Source organism: Neoarius graeffei, chromosome 7 (genome assembly GCF_027579695.1).
Source record: "Neoarius graeffei isolate fNeoGra1 chromosome 7, fNeoGra1.pri, whole genome shotgun sequence".
In the NCBI taxonomy this organism is placed as follows: domain Eukaryota; kingdom Metazoa; phylum Chordata; class Actinopteri; order Siluriformes; family Ariidae; genus Neoarius; species Neoarius graeffei.
Genome location: NC_083575.1, coordinates 303,314 through 316,503, shown reverse-complemented (window position 1 = coordinate 316,503; position 13,190 = coordinate 303,314). Strand labels below are relative to the sequence as shown.

The 13,190-nt window shown below is 44.5% G+C and overlaps 1 protein-coding gene across 1 annotated transcript in view; it reads right to left on the bottom strand.

The window, feature by feature from the left end:
- The window catches only part of LOC132888987 (zinc finger protein ZFP2-like), an 84,531-nt gene extending 72,004 nt beyond the window's left edge, over positions 1-12,527 (bottom strand). Inside the window, exon 1 of the mRNA XM_060925084.1 lies at positions 11,779-12,527. Within this exon, the coding sequence (XP_060781067.1) occupies positions 11,779-11,988 (210 nt within the window). The 5' untranslated portion in view covers positions 11,989-12,527. The remainder of the gene's footprint in view (positions 1-11,778) is intronic.
- Between the last annotated feature and the right edge of the window lie 663 nt (positions 12,528-13,190).

Here is a 13,190-nt window from a genome sequence, read left to right as displayed (position 1 = left end):
GTGGGCGATATGTATCGTCTGCGATGTCATCGTGAATGTTGTTTTGATGATGTGTAATTTTGCATTATCGAGTTTTTTTAATTAAGCCGCCAAAAATCAATACAGAGCGGAGCAGACCCGGCGCCAGACACGGACTGACGGACGGGCCTTGAATTGCTTGGGGGGGGGGGGGGGGGGGCACACATTTTATACGCCAAGCCAGGGCAACACAACTGTTTCTAGCAACCCAGGAGAGCAGCACAGATGTGACGAGTTAAATATTCTAAGAAACCTATAAAGCAACCAAAACAACTTTCCAAAATGTATCAAACATTGCTCAGCATATTAAAAGTTTTTTTTTTTTTGCTCCGCTGGCCTCACAACGCACAAAGCTGATTTCGGGTATCTATCGGAAGATGTCGTGATATGATCCCGTCCAGCAATAAAATGTGATTGGCTGAGACAGCTGCTCATTTACCCAGATACCATCTGAAGAAAAAATGCGATTGGTCGGTTGGTTCATTCCATGTCATTAACCCATTGGTTCCCAAGAAATATTAGTCCACGTTCATAGCAATGATCCAGAAATTATTACTAGTGTTTCTGTACTCACGGATAATAATGAATGAACCGATCAGCCGATTTTGAATAGTTTCAATACATTTTAAATTGAGCACATTTTCTTTATTATTGTTATACTGAAAAACTTTGACTTGCAGTTTACGTTTTTTTTTTTTGAGGGGGGAAAAAAAAAAAAACCAAAGAAGCAGCTGTGACGGGCTCCTATCAGGCTAAGTGCTGTCACTCGCCGGCCACTTTCAGGCATCTTTTTCGGATTAGTGAGACCAGACCCTCTGAACATGAATGGGGAGATATCAATACTGGACTCTGTGAAAACTAACGGTCAAGAAGAGCATATGATTGAAATCGCCATGAAAAGTTGATTATACTTGAGTGTTAGGTTGGTTCTCATGACTCAGAAAAAGCTTTAAAATCCACTTTTCTCGTGGATTATTTTGACACTGCGCAGGCGCAGTACTTCTATAACGGCAGGAGAGGGACAGCGGAGCATGAAGCTGCAAGATGATTGGAAAGCTGTTGGTTCAGATCGACATATGATTGGTTGTTGGCAGCGGAACAGGTGGGATATTTGCAGACCCGTACTGCCGTCAGAGACGGTTGATTAGAATGTTTGCTGCCGTTACGAACTGTCAATTGAATTATTAATTTTTATTAATTTAAAGTTGTTTAAGAAAATAAATATGGCTTTTCCTTAAATACTTGTGTCACTGCAATGATTCTTTTAGTCATTGTAATTATTGTAATCTTTAAGCAAGTGTTTTTTTTTTTAAATATCGTCAAAATATCGTTATCGTTAAAATCCTAAAAAATAGAGATATTATTTTTTGCCCATATCGCCCACCCCTAAATTGAAGTGCTGATGGTGAAGTGCAGACCCTTTTATCTACCGAAGGAGATCATTGCTGTGTTTATGCTGGCTGTTTACATCCCACCGCGGGCCAACCACACTACAGCGCTAGGACTACTACATGACATCATCGGCAAATACGAGACCACACACCCAGATGCTGTGTTCATCGTGGCTGGGGATTTTAATCACTGCAACCTCAGGACTGTGCTACCAAAGTACCATCAACACGTGAGCTTTCCAAAAAGGGACATCATCATCCTGGACCATGTCTACAACAACGTGAGAAATGGCTACAAGGCTGTGCCCCGCCCCCACTTTGGACAGTCTGACCACATCTCTGTGTTCCTCTACCCAGCTTACAAGGCCTCTCAAACAAGCCCCCCTAGTGAGTAAAACTGTTAAAGTTTGGAATGAAGAGACTGATCTGGTGCTCCAGGACTGCTTCAGTTCTACAAACTGGGATGTGTTTAAGACTGCTGCTTTGAGAGAAGACTGTTCTGTGGATTTAGAGGAATATGCATCTGTGGTCACCAGCTACATCAGTACGTGTATTAATGACATTGTCCCCACCAAGCGCTGCAAAATATATCATAACCAAAAACCTTGGATTAACAGCGAAGTACGCTCCATGCTACATGCACGCTCCACCGCTTTTGCCTCTGGTGACGCAGATGGATATAAAAAGGCCAGATATGACCTACGCAGATCCATCAGGGAAGCCAAGAGGCAGTACAGACTGAAGCTGGAAGGATATTACAACACCTCAGACTCCAGATGCATGTGGCAGGGCCTGCAACACATCAACTTCCAGCAGAAGAACAGCAGGGTCACAGCCAACCACAACACATCACCAGATGAGCTGAACGAGTTCTATGCTCACTTCGACACCCTCAACACCAACCAACACAGAGGGATTCTACCAACAGAGGCAGCACAGAGCTCTTCACCTATTGTGACCATAACCAAGGTGAGCAAGGTCTTCAGGAGGACTAACCCCCGAAAGGCAGCCGGCCCTGACAACATCCCCGGCCGTGCTTTGAGGGCCTAACCCTAACACTTCCATCATCAAGTTCGCTGACGACACCACTGTCATTGGGCTGATCACCTGCGGAGATGAGAGAGTCTACAGGGAAGAGGTGCAGGGGCAAAGACAGGTTTTTAATTTGGGCACCATGGCAAGTGTAGCGAGCGTAAAAATTTTTTTTTTACTATTTTTGTGCGTAGCGTGCTGAAAATTTTTGACGTATCATTTGTGAGGGAATTTTAATGGATGAACATTCCTATTTTCTGTGTTTCTGTATGTTGAACTAAAGTGTCTTAATTACTGAGAAGAGATGTTTTTCCACATGCTGTAATCGCTTTTCTGTGGCCTTGGTGGTAATGAGCAGGGTGCTTGAGTTCGTCCTAACTACGCATCTTCTCATGATGTAACCACCTTTCCTGACCTCGGTGGTGATAAGCAGAGAGCTTGAGCTCTCCCTAACTCGCATCCGCCTGCACATACCAGAGCACGCCAGGTGCACGCTTTAACAAAGCTTCATAGAAAATCTTGAGCCAATCACGTAAAGACACAAGCAGTGAGCGAATACTTTCAGAGTATAATAGAAAACATTCCTAAAACACAACTCAGAGTGTGCGTACTCTCGGCATCATCAGAAGTGATGTCTTCTTCTATTCTTTCCTTTCCTATTTTATATATCTTTTATATGATCCACTATAATAAATGACTGAAGAGACAACTGTTAAGCGTTCTGAAGTGTTTATTAGAAATTTCCATTACAATTTGGCGTCCCTGGGTGGGCCCTATGCGTCTGATCCTCGGACGACGGAACACTCCCAAGGCTACGGTGCGGAGCTGAAAACTCGGACGAGAGACCAGGCCATCAGGGCTCACCGAACCAGTAAGTGATAACTTTGCATTCTTGTGTAAAGAAATTAGTAGAAACAGTATTTAAAGAATGATACAAGAAATGGACAGAAATTGTCCTAGTCAATGAAGACTGATATAAGAGACGGACAGAAGTTTGTCCGAGCCCAGGAGGACTGCTAAGCTGTGGTACCATCAATATGTTTGCCGAAACGGATAAAGACAATTTTGAGACAATAAACCGTGAGTAGTTTATTGGGTTGTGCAAGAGAATTATCCGCCCAAGTGACGACTGGGTAACGGCTCACCTACTTGAGCGAAGGAAGTACGGGTGCGTGTCTCGACGGACTCACGTTCAGCGATTCGTAACTGGGAAAGTATTGAATCTTGCTCCCTTTGTTCTGTGTGAACAACTGGCCTGTCGGAGGAACGGGATAGAGAGGTTCGATCACGAAGTCGCAAAGACACACCGGTGTGCACGCAAAATATTGATGAATTAACAGAGTACTGTCCTCCTCCAAATTCTGAAACAGAGAAATAGATTTTGTACATATGCGCGAGTTGTCTTTGAGGTTGTTGTGCTAAATGATACCTGCTTTAATTTAAGGCAAATGTCAGATAAATTGTTTACTAATAAGAACACACCTAAAGGATTATTGTGTCGCATTTTTGGACATAGTCCAACCTGCTCTTCTTGTGATCCTAATAAAAACTCAGCCATTGTTTTCATAACCTATTGATATACAGTAGTACAGTAACAGTGTACAATGAGGAACAGAAACAGCAAGTTAGGGAAAGAAAAGAAAAAGCAAGTAATGCCACTTTTCCACTACCAACGCGGCTGAGTTGGGCTGAGTCGAGCTGAGTGGGGCTGTCGGAGTTGCATTTCGACTACAACCGCGCTGAACCGTGCTGGCTGGAAGTGGGTGGACACATTGGGTGGAGTTAGCGAAAGTGGGTGGATGTCATGTGATGTCGTTAGGCGGCGCAAACAGCGACATCAGTGACCTTTTAAGCGGTAGTCTCACGACCCGGATAGTAAACAATAAACATGGAGGACATGGAGTCGTTAGTGTTGCTGGTCTTGGTGCTGTGGCTTGTTGTCACCGACAACGCCAACAGATACTGGCAAGAGCGTATAGATGAGGCGAGGCGCATAAGGCTTCAGAAATTCTCGTAATTCAAAATTATTATTCTTCCGGGTTTAAGGTGTTTACAGATCCCAGCGTGCTCGCGGGGCGTGTGTGGGCATGTGAGGACACTCCTCCTCACCAATCAGTGCACAGGGGAGTGTCTCCTCACGCCCCTAGCCCCACTCAGCTCGGCTCGCTTCAGCCCTACTCCAAAACCGTGCGAGTTTTGGGTGCTGAGTAGGGCTGAAGCGAGCTGAGTCGTGCTGCTCTGAGGTAGTCGAAATGCGAGCTGTGTCAGGCTGAAGTGAGCTGAAGTGAGCTGAAAAAGGGTAGTGGAAAAGGGCCAAAAGTGTGAAGCTACATGTGCTATAATAAGAATTGGATGTTTCTATGACAACCCGAACATCCAGTTTATGAAAACCTCGTATGGCGAGGATTATTTGGCACAGTTTGATATATGGGTAAAGGACTTAGAATTCCCTGAGAATGGCAGTTTTAGTCCCAGGCAGATAGGACAGTTAGAAGAAAAGTTGAAACAGAAGGAAAAAGAAGAGTCTGCAGATAATGTTAAGTTCTTAGGGGACTGGAGGGCGTTTTCTGCATGGAAAGAAGAAACACTTGAGAGTACAAAAGAGAGAAACGACAGGCAGGGCTCTCACCCTCTTCTCAGTGTTTGAAATTTCAGATGGACCCTGACCTGGAGTCTGCCCCACCACCCCGACACACACTGCCTCCTCAGCAAGGCGGAGCATCATTCCCACAAGCGCCTCACCCACAGAGAAGGGGAGAAGTTGAGATGAAGAAAAAAAACTGAGCCTCTGGAATCTCTCCCAGCCTACCAGCTGCCTCCAGCATCAGCGCCTCTCCATCACACACGAGATCCGGTCTTGCATATGGCGATGGAAGAGACACCCTCCTGGACCTGACCACATGCTCACCAGTGGGTCCACAAGGCCATAATCTAAAGTCTGAAGTCCTTCATCTTCCAATGGTGGAAGTGGCTGGAGCTGACAGCGTGCTTTTAGTTCACAGACCCTGGACGACAGCTGACATGAAGGAAAGCATGGCTTCTCTTCCCAATGTGAGAGAGGTAGGAGGAAAGACATTTGGTAATGAGCTGTTGATATTTTGCAGAGAATTCCGACCGACCACCCATGAACTTTGCCGCCTACTCATGATCAAGATGGGTATAGATTGGAACAAAGTTTCCAAAGAGTGGCCGGAAGCTGACCAGCGAATGACTACACCAGACTGGAGCGCGGCTGGCAATAGTGAGTATAGAGATACCGTCACTGGTCTCTGTGCTTGTCTGGACAGTGCTTTTCCTTTGAACATAGACATGACTAAGATCAGTATGTGTAAGCAAGATGATGTGGTGTCAGCGTTTCTCGCCCGTCTCACCGCCACGCATGAGGGGGGGAAAAAAAAAAAAAAACACAGTGGCCTGACCAGACCCGTGAACCTGGCTGCAGTGGAGGGCACTCCTGAGCCTCACCAAGATCGAGCAGTACGCTGTGCATGCAGAAAAGCTGCTGAAAGAGAAGGAGAAGACAAAGTCTGCACAAAGAGACCAAGACCTACACGCCGCCACTCTCACTCTTTTACAGACTGTTCAGCCTGGACAAGGAGGAAGAGGTCGAAGTAGGGGCCGAGACAGGACGACCCGGAGTTACTCGTCCTGGATAAAGGGTGCAACCTGCTACAACTGCAATCAGAAGGGACACATTGCTCGAAATTGTCTCCACAGAAGCAGCCAGAAGCCCTGTGAGGAGTACAGCAAAGCAGACTGATGGGCGGACTCCGGGAATGGGCCCCACACAGAGAACAGGGGAGGTAACACACACACACACACCTGATGATACACATACACATGGACAGGAGCATTCACATAATGTTAAACACATTAGTAGCAGCACCTGCATGCAACAGCAAGACTACACAGAAACGCCCGATACACCAGTCCAAATAGATACACCTGAAGTTGCATTAAGTTTGTTAAAATACACAACTACTCCCTTCTCTAAACTCCCTTGTATGCCCCTCACTGTATGTGGGCATGCGTTAACCTTTTTAGTAGATTCCGGAGCAGGATACCCAGTGACACAACATGGGGTACTTCCAGTAGACCCACCGCTCAGCTCAAATTCTATTCAGACAATGGGCATCTCAGGATGACCTGTAACCGAAACTTTCTCAGTCAACCTCCCGTGTAAAAGCGAGGGAGGAATAGTTACATCCCACTCATTCCTCATCTCACATACATGTCCAGTAAATTTGTTAGCATGTGATTTAATGTGCAAATTAGAAGTAAATCTCACATCCACTCCAGATGGACTAACTAATGAAGTAAGTGAAATGTGCGGTGTGCAGTATGGGTTTGGAAGCCCCCTGTATGTGTATATCTGGCAGCTCTGCTCAGATCAACTCTCCCAAACTCCCAAACACCTTGTACAGCTCGCATACTTGAACACCTCATCAGTTGACACAGATTATATGAAAGAGGAAGATTTGCATTGTACAGCACATGTTCACCAAGGGCAAGAGGTAGAGTTTGAAAAGGCTTGGTTTGCAGACCCCCACACACGTGAAAGACTGACCCTCAAAACTACATATTGGTCTAAACATTATTGTGCTGTGCAGGTCCATTTTACTCGTTGTCCAAACAGCTGCATCAATGCTCATCGCAGTGTTCTCAAACATGTTATACACGGCCTCATGACAGAGGACTCTGAGGTTGACTGCTGCCAGCATGACTTTCTTTGACATCGTTAATTCTATTCCCCATGTCTCATTAGCAAGGCCACAAGCCACCCATTGGAAAGACGTGGAGAAGTGGGTCAAGAAGTGTGCAGCCAATGACAATGAATGGTCCCTAACAGAGGACCCTAGTGTGTTGTTTTGTCAAAGGCTTGGGGTCTACAAGCAAAGTCAGGCTGTGTGCGCGCGCATGTTAAGCGCAGCGTAATATTAGCCACTGATGACCAGGGTCCTGGGGACCCTGGCCACAGTGGCCTGTTTGTCTCTGTTTTCACAGGCATAACTCCAGCAGAGGTGCACCCCAAATTGGCGGGAGTTCCAAATTCCGTTTGGGCAAAGGGTAAACATGATATGGGCCTAATAAAGAATGCTGAACCAGTGGTGATCACCCCCAAATCAGATTTCAGGCCTAAACAGACCCAGTACCCACTCAAACCAGAAGCAATTGCAGGTATAAAACCAGTCTTTGAGTCATTGTTGAAGGCAGATGTAATTGTCCCTTGCCAGGACTTTCCAGTGCGCACTCCTATTTTTTCCAGTTAAGAAGGCAAGAAAACCGTCCCAGCCCAATGAGTGGAGGTTTGTCCAAGATCTGCAAGCAGTCAATGCTGCGGCTGTCCCATGCGCCTGACGTCCCTAAAGAGCGCTCTGCAGACCACACCCACTCTGGGACTGCCTGACCCCAATAAACCATTTGTTCAAACTGTAGATGAAAAGGGTTTTATGACCTCCATTCTTTTGCAGAAACACGGGGATAGACTGAGACCTGTAGCTTACTTCTCCAGCAGGCTGGATCCAGTGGCGGCTGGACTTCCTGTTTGCCTGCGTGCAGTTGCTGCAGCTGAAAAGGCGGTAACTGCCTCCAGAAATATTGCGGGGTATTCTAACCTCACCCTTTTGGTCCCACATGCTGTCTCCCTGCTTCTGTTGGAGAAAAAGACGTCACATTTGTCAGCACAGAGATGATTGAAGTATAACACAGTCATACTTGATATGCCTAACATCACTGTGAAACGTTGTACTGTTCTGAATCCTGCCTCTCTTCTCCCTACAGAGGACGATGGAGAGCCACACGACTGTGTTGCTCTCACTAATGATTTTTGTTCCCCCAGAGCAGACTTAAAGAGCGACCCTTTGGAAAATCCAGACATGGCCCTCTATGTGGATGGTTCAGCCTCCAGAGACTCAGAGACAGGAAAGAAGAAAGTAGGTTTTGCTGTAGTCTCAGATCACGAGGTCCTCAAGGCGTCGTGTCTGTCCTCGAACCTGTCGGTGCAGGCTGCAGAGCTCTGTGCCCTCATTGAGGCATGCAAATTGGCGGCAGGGCAATCTGTCATATTTTTACAGACAGTAGGTATGCATTTGGCATTGTGCACGATTTTGGCACCATTTGAAACATAGAAATTCTCACTAGCACAGGATCTCCCATTGCACATCATAAACTGGTCTGAGTTGTTGGATGCTATTCTACTCCCTAGAGCCATTGCTGTGTGTAAGTGTGCTGCCCATACTAACAATACTGATCTTGGGTCTCAAGGGAATGCCAGGGTGGACGCAGCAGCTAAGTGTGCAGCCTCAGCTTCCAGTTCACCCTCTAACCTTGCTTTTCCTCAGGTTTCTACCCCTTGTTTACAGCTAGCAGACCTTCAGAGCACTGCCACCCAGGACGAGAGACGAGTCTGGAAACAGGCAGGCTGTATCCTTGCAAACTCTGTCTGGGTTTGTCCCTCGGGCCATCCCTGTCTACCAAAATACATGTTCCCTTTCTATGCAAAACTGACACATGGGCTCACCCATGTGTCAAAAGGGGGGACGGTAGCAGAAGTAACAAAGAGATGGTTCACAAAGGGGTTTTCAAATTATGCTGCGAAATTTTGCAAGCAATGCTTGACATGTGCACAACATAATGCAGGTCAAGGTATCAGACTAACTCAAGCAGCACACCCAATACCAGACAAACCATTTGATCACCTCCAAATGGACTTCATTGAACTGACACCTAGTGAAGGGAAAAGGTATTGCCTGGTAATAGTTGACATGTTTTCAAAATGGGTTGAAGTATTCCCCACAGCTAAACAAGACTCAGAGGCGGTAGTCAAAGCACTCCTGAGAGATGTAATTCCTAGGTGGGGTATACCTAGCAAAATCTCAAGTGACAATGGAACACCCTTTGTTAATGCAGCCCTAAAGAAAATAGGAGCATTCCTAGGGATAGACCTGAAACAACATTGTGCCTACCATCCTGCCATTGCGGGAGCAGTAGAGAGGGAAAATGGGTCCCTTAAAAATAAACTAAGCAAAGCTTGTGCAGAAACAGGGCTAGGATGGACAAAAGTTGATGCAATGTTGAATTACTGTGCAACGTTGTCCTCCGCTTTGAAATCTATCCATAAACAGGTAAAAGAAGCACTTCCCAAACCCGCTGAGGGATCTACAACCAAGGGATTGGATCGTGGTGAAGGACTTCCGACGAACCAAGTGAAACAAGCCACGGTGGAATGGCCCATTCCAGGTCCTACTCACAACCCCAATGGCAGTGAAGGTCACAGGCAGAGTGATGTGGATCCACGCTAGCCACTGCAGGAGGGTTCCTGAACTGGCTGACCAGGAGGAAAAGAAGGCCTAAGTGACCCAGACGCTGACTAAAGCTCGTGAGGAAGAAAGGCATCACTACATGGAACAGTGCAAGTATCACATCAATCACGCACACACCCTCAATAGGGAAGAGTATTTCAGTGTCTAGCCGACAGACAAGTCTTAGGGTTTCGAGTTTCCTCCAAGTCCCGGTGAGGTGGGACGAGGGCTGATAGGGCGTGCCGGCCCTCTGAGCACCAATACACGTCAAGAAGGGCAAGGGTTAACTCGGTAACATCACTAAGGCACTGAACAAGATGCGCATGGTTGCTGAACAATTATGAGCAGATGAACATGGAGGAGTTGAAGACAGCTGATGGTGTTAGTTCAGTGGATGGAAGACTCTAATTCTATCCACCATACCGGTCCTGGGCTTAGTGATTGTGATGTTATGTTTGCTCCCTGTTCTCTGTCAATGTTGTATGTCTGTGTTTCAGAGGCAGCTGACAAATATCGGTTACCAGATGGTGAAAATAGACTCCGATGACTTGCCTGACTGGCCTCCAAACTCACATGAAGACTATAACCCACCATTCGATGACATCAGCACAGTTGACATGAAACTAGTCCTAACTTAAAACACTTTCATTATGATTGTTTCCTGTTCTATTATTCCTGATCTATGTATATGGCTTGCTAGCATTCATTTAAGATGTCTATGTCTTATAAAAACAGCCTTAGCATTATCCCTGTACACTCAATGACGTGTTAAGTCAAATCTCTCTGAGAACTCTTATCACTGAAACTGTGTACAGTTCTTTTCTTTCCTTTTAGCAATTATTATCCTATAGGATAAAAAAGGGGGGAATGTGAGGGAATTTTAATGGATGAACATTCCTATTTTCTGTGTTTCTGTATGTTGAACTAAAGTGGCTTAGTTACTGAGAAGAGATGTTTTTCCACATGCTGTAATCGCTTTTCTGTGGCCTTGGTGGTAATGAGCAGGGTGCTTGAGTTTGTCCTAACTACGCATCTTCTCATGATGTAACCACCTTTCCTGACCTCGGTGGTGATAAGCAGGGAGCTTGAGCTCTCCCTAACTCGCATCCGCCTGCACATACCAGAGCACGCCAGGTGCACGCTTTAACAAAGCTTCATAGAAAATCTTGAGCCAATCACGTGAAGACACAAGCAGTGAGCGAATGCTTTCAGAGTATAATAGATAACATTCCTAAAACACAACTCAGAGTGCGCGTACTCTCGGCATCATCAGAAGTGATGTCGTCGTCTTCTTCTATTCTTTCCTTTTTTATATATCTTTTATATGATCTACTATAATAAATGACTGAAAAGACAACTGTTAAGCGTTCTGAAGTGTTTATTAGAAATTTCCATTACACATTTTTAGTAATTTTTTTAACCAATTATAAATATATCGAGCAATAAAAATAATAGAAATTACATAATCATGTGCAAGTATAAAGTAGTGCTGTATCTAAAAAGTCAAGTTTTCTCCAACATTCTGAATAAATAAAAAAGATAAAAATAGTTCATGAATTTTTTTATATGCATGAAAAATGGGAAACAATATGTAATATCAATCTATTTGCACAAGAGTATGGGCAGCAGAGAACTTTAAAATCTCAAACAGTGAAACAATAATGATCTAGAACAATCAAAATATCAAAAATAAATAAACTAATAACTGGATTTTTAATTGTGTGCAGCCCTTAAAGAATAATAAAGAATAATTATTATTACAATTAAATGTATGAGTTAAGCCATGTTTTTAAACATGAAAAGTAAAAAAATCAAGTACTAGATATAATAGCTTATGCTATATTTTGTAAGCCTAATTATGATCACAGCATCTATTTGGGCACACATCTATTTCAACTTCCAATATAATTTGGTATAAATTAATTTGGGCATAAATGGGATAAAAATAATTTTCACTCAAGTTTAAAAATAAGCTGGTACAAAGCAGATTACATAAAAGTCTCACATAAAATATGTAATAAAAATCCATAGCGTACCTGGCAACTGTAAAGCAGCTGTTGCAGACGACAAGTCAATGACCTTGACCTTGTCAACAATATCGTCTGATGTCTTCTGACTGTTCTGTCGTGTGATAAACCTCCCCATTCCCCCGCCTGTAGACTTAATAATGCCATCGATTGTGCGTTTTCCATGAATATATGAACTGCTGTTCTTATGTGATTTACCAGTTGTCTTAGGTCTACCATGACCCGGCATGACGACCACTTGTCAATCTATACTATCAACAGTATCACAAACCAACAGCCACGTGTTATCATGAATCGTTTAGAATTTCACAACATAAACAAAGGAAGTATATTTTACGACATTCAGACGTCAGAGACTCAGAAATGGTTTACGGTAATCGCTAGACACATTTCATGTTCACTTCATGTTATGAAGCGACTGAACAACAAATTGAAATATATATGCCAAAAAAAGACATTTAACAATAATTTAAAAATATTTTGGGTTCTCCACCCTTATGAAACAGGATATTTTCTTCCAATTTGGGCGATTTTCGTATGTTCTATTTTGGGCCTTTTGACAAGCCCATAATTTGGGCGCCGTTATACGGTATGTAATTGGGGCTGTATTTGCCCTTGTGTTATGTCAAAGACACTCAAAGTTACACAGTAATGACATCGGATTCTGACATCAGCCATCTCAGTAACCAAATTTTAGTTTTGTTTTTCTTAACCAACATGATCTTGTGTATATCTTATAACATAGATCCTCGTTTTCCTTGTTAAATGTATACTTACATGGTACTTGGTTAATTAATTGCAACTCATCTCATCTCATTATCTCTAGCCGCTTTATCCTTCTACAGGGTCGCAGGCAAGCTGGAGCCTATCCCAGCTGACTACGGGCGAAAGGCGGGGTACACCCTGGACAAGTCGCCAGGTCATCACAGGGCTGACACATAGACACAGACAACCATTCACACTCACATTCACACCTACGGTCAATTTAGAGTCACCAGTTAACCTAACCTGCATGTCTTTGGACTGTGGGGGAAACCGGAGCACCCGGAGGAAACCCACGCGGACACGGGGAGAACATGCAAACTCCGCACAGAAAGGCCCTCGCCGGCCATGGGGCTTGAACCCAGGACCTTCTTGCTGTGAGGCGACAGCGCTAACCACTACACCACCGTGCCGCCCCTAATTGCAACTGATTTAACCAAATGATAAGACATAACTTGGTTTAAAATTTGGTCTCCCAGTGAAGCTGGTTTGGCATTGACTAGGAGACCAAATCTGGCCACTGGGAGAATGTTAAAAAATGCTCTGGTAGAGTGAAATTTGTGGCTGAAAACACAGTTTTAATGAGAAATGTAGAGCATTTTTTAAAAGCTGTGTACACTCTAGCTCAACTGCATAGACACCCATTATAAAGTCTGAAT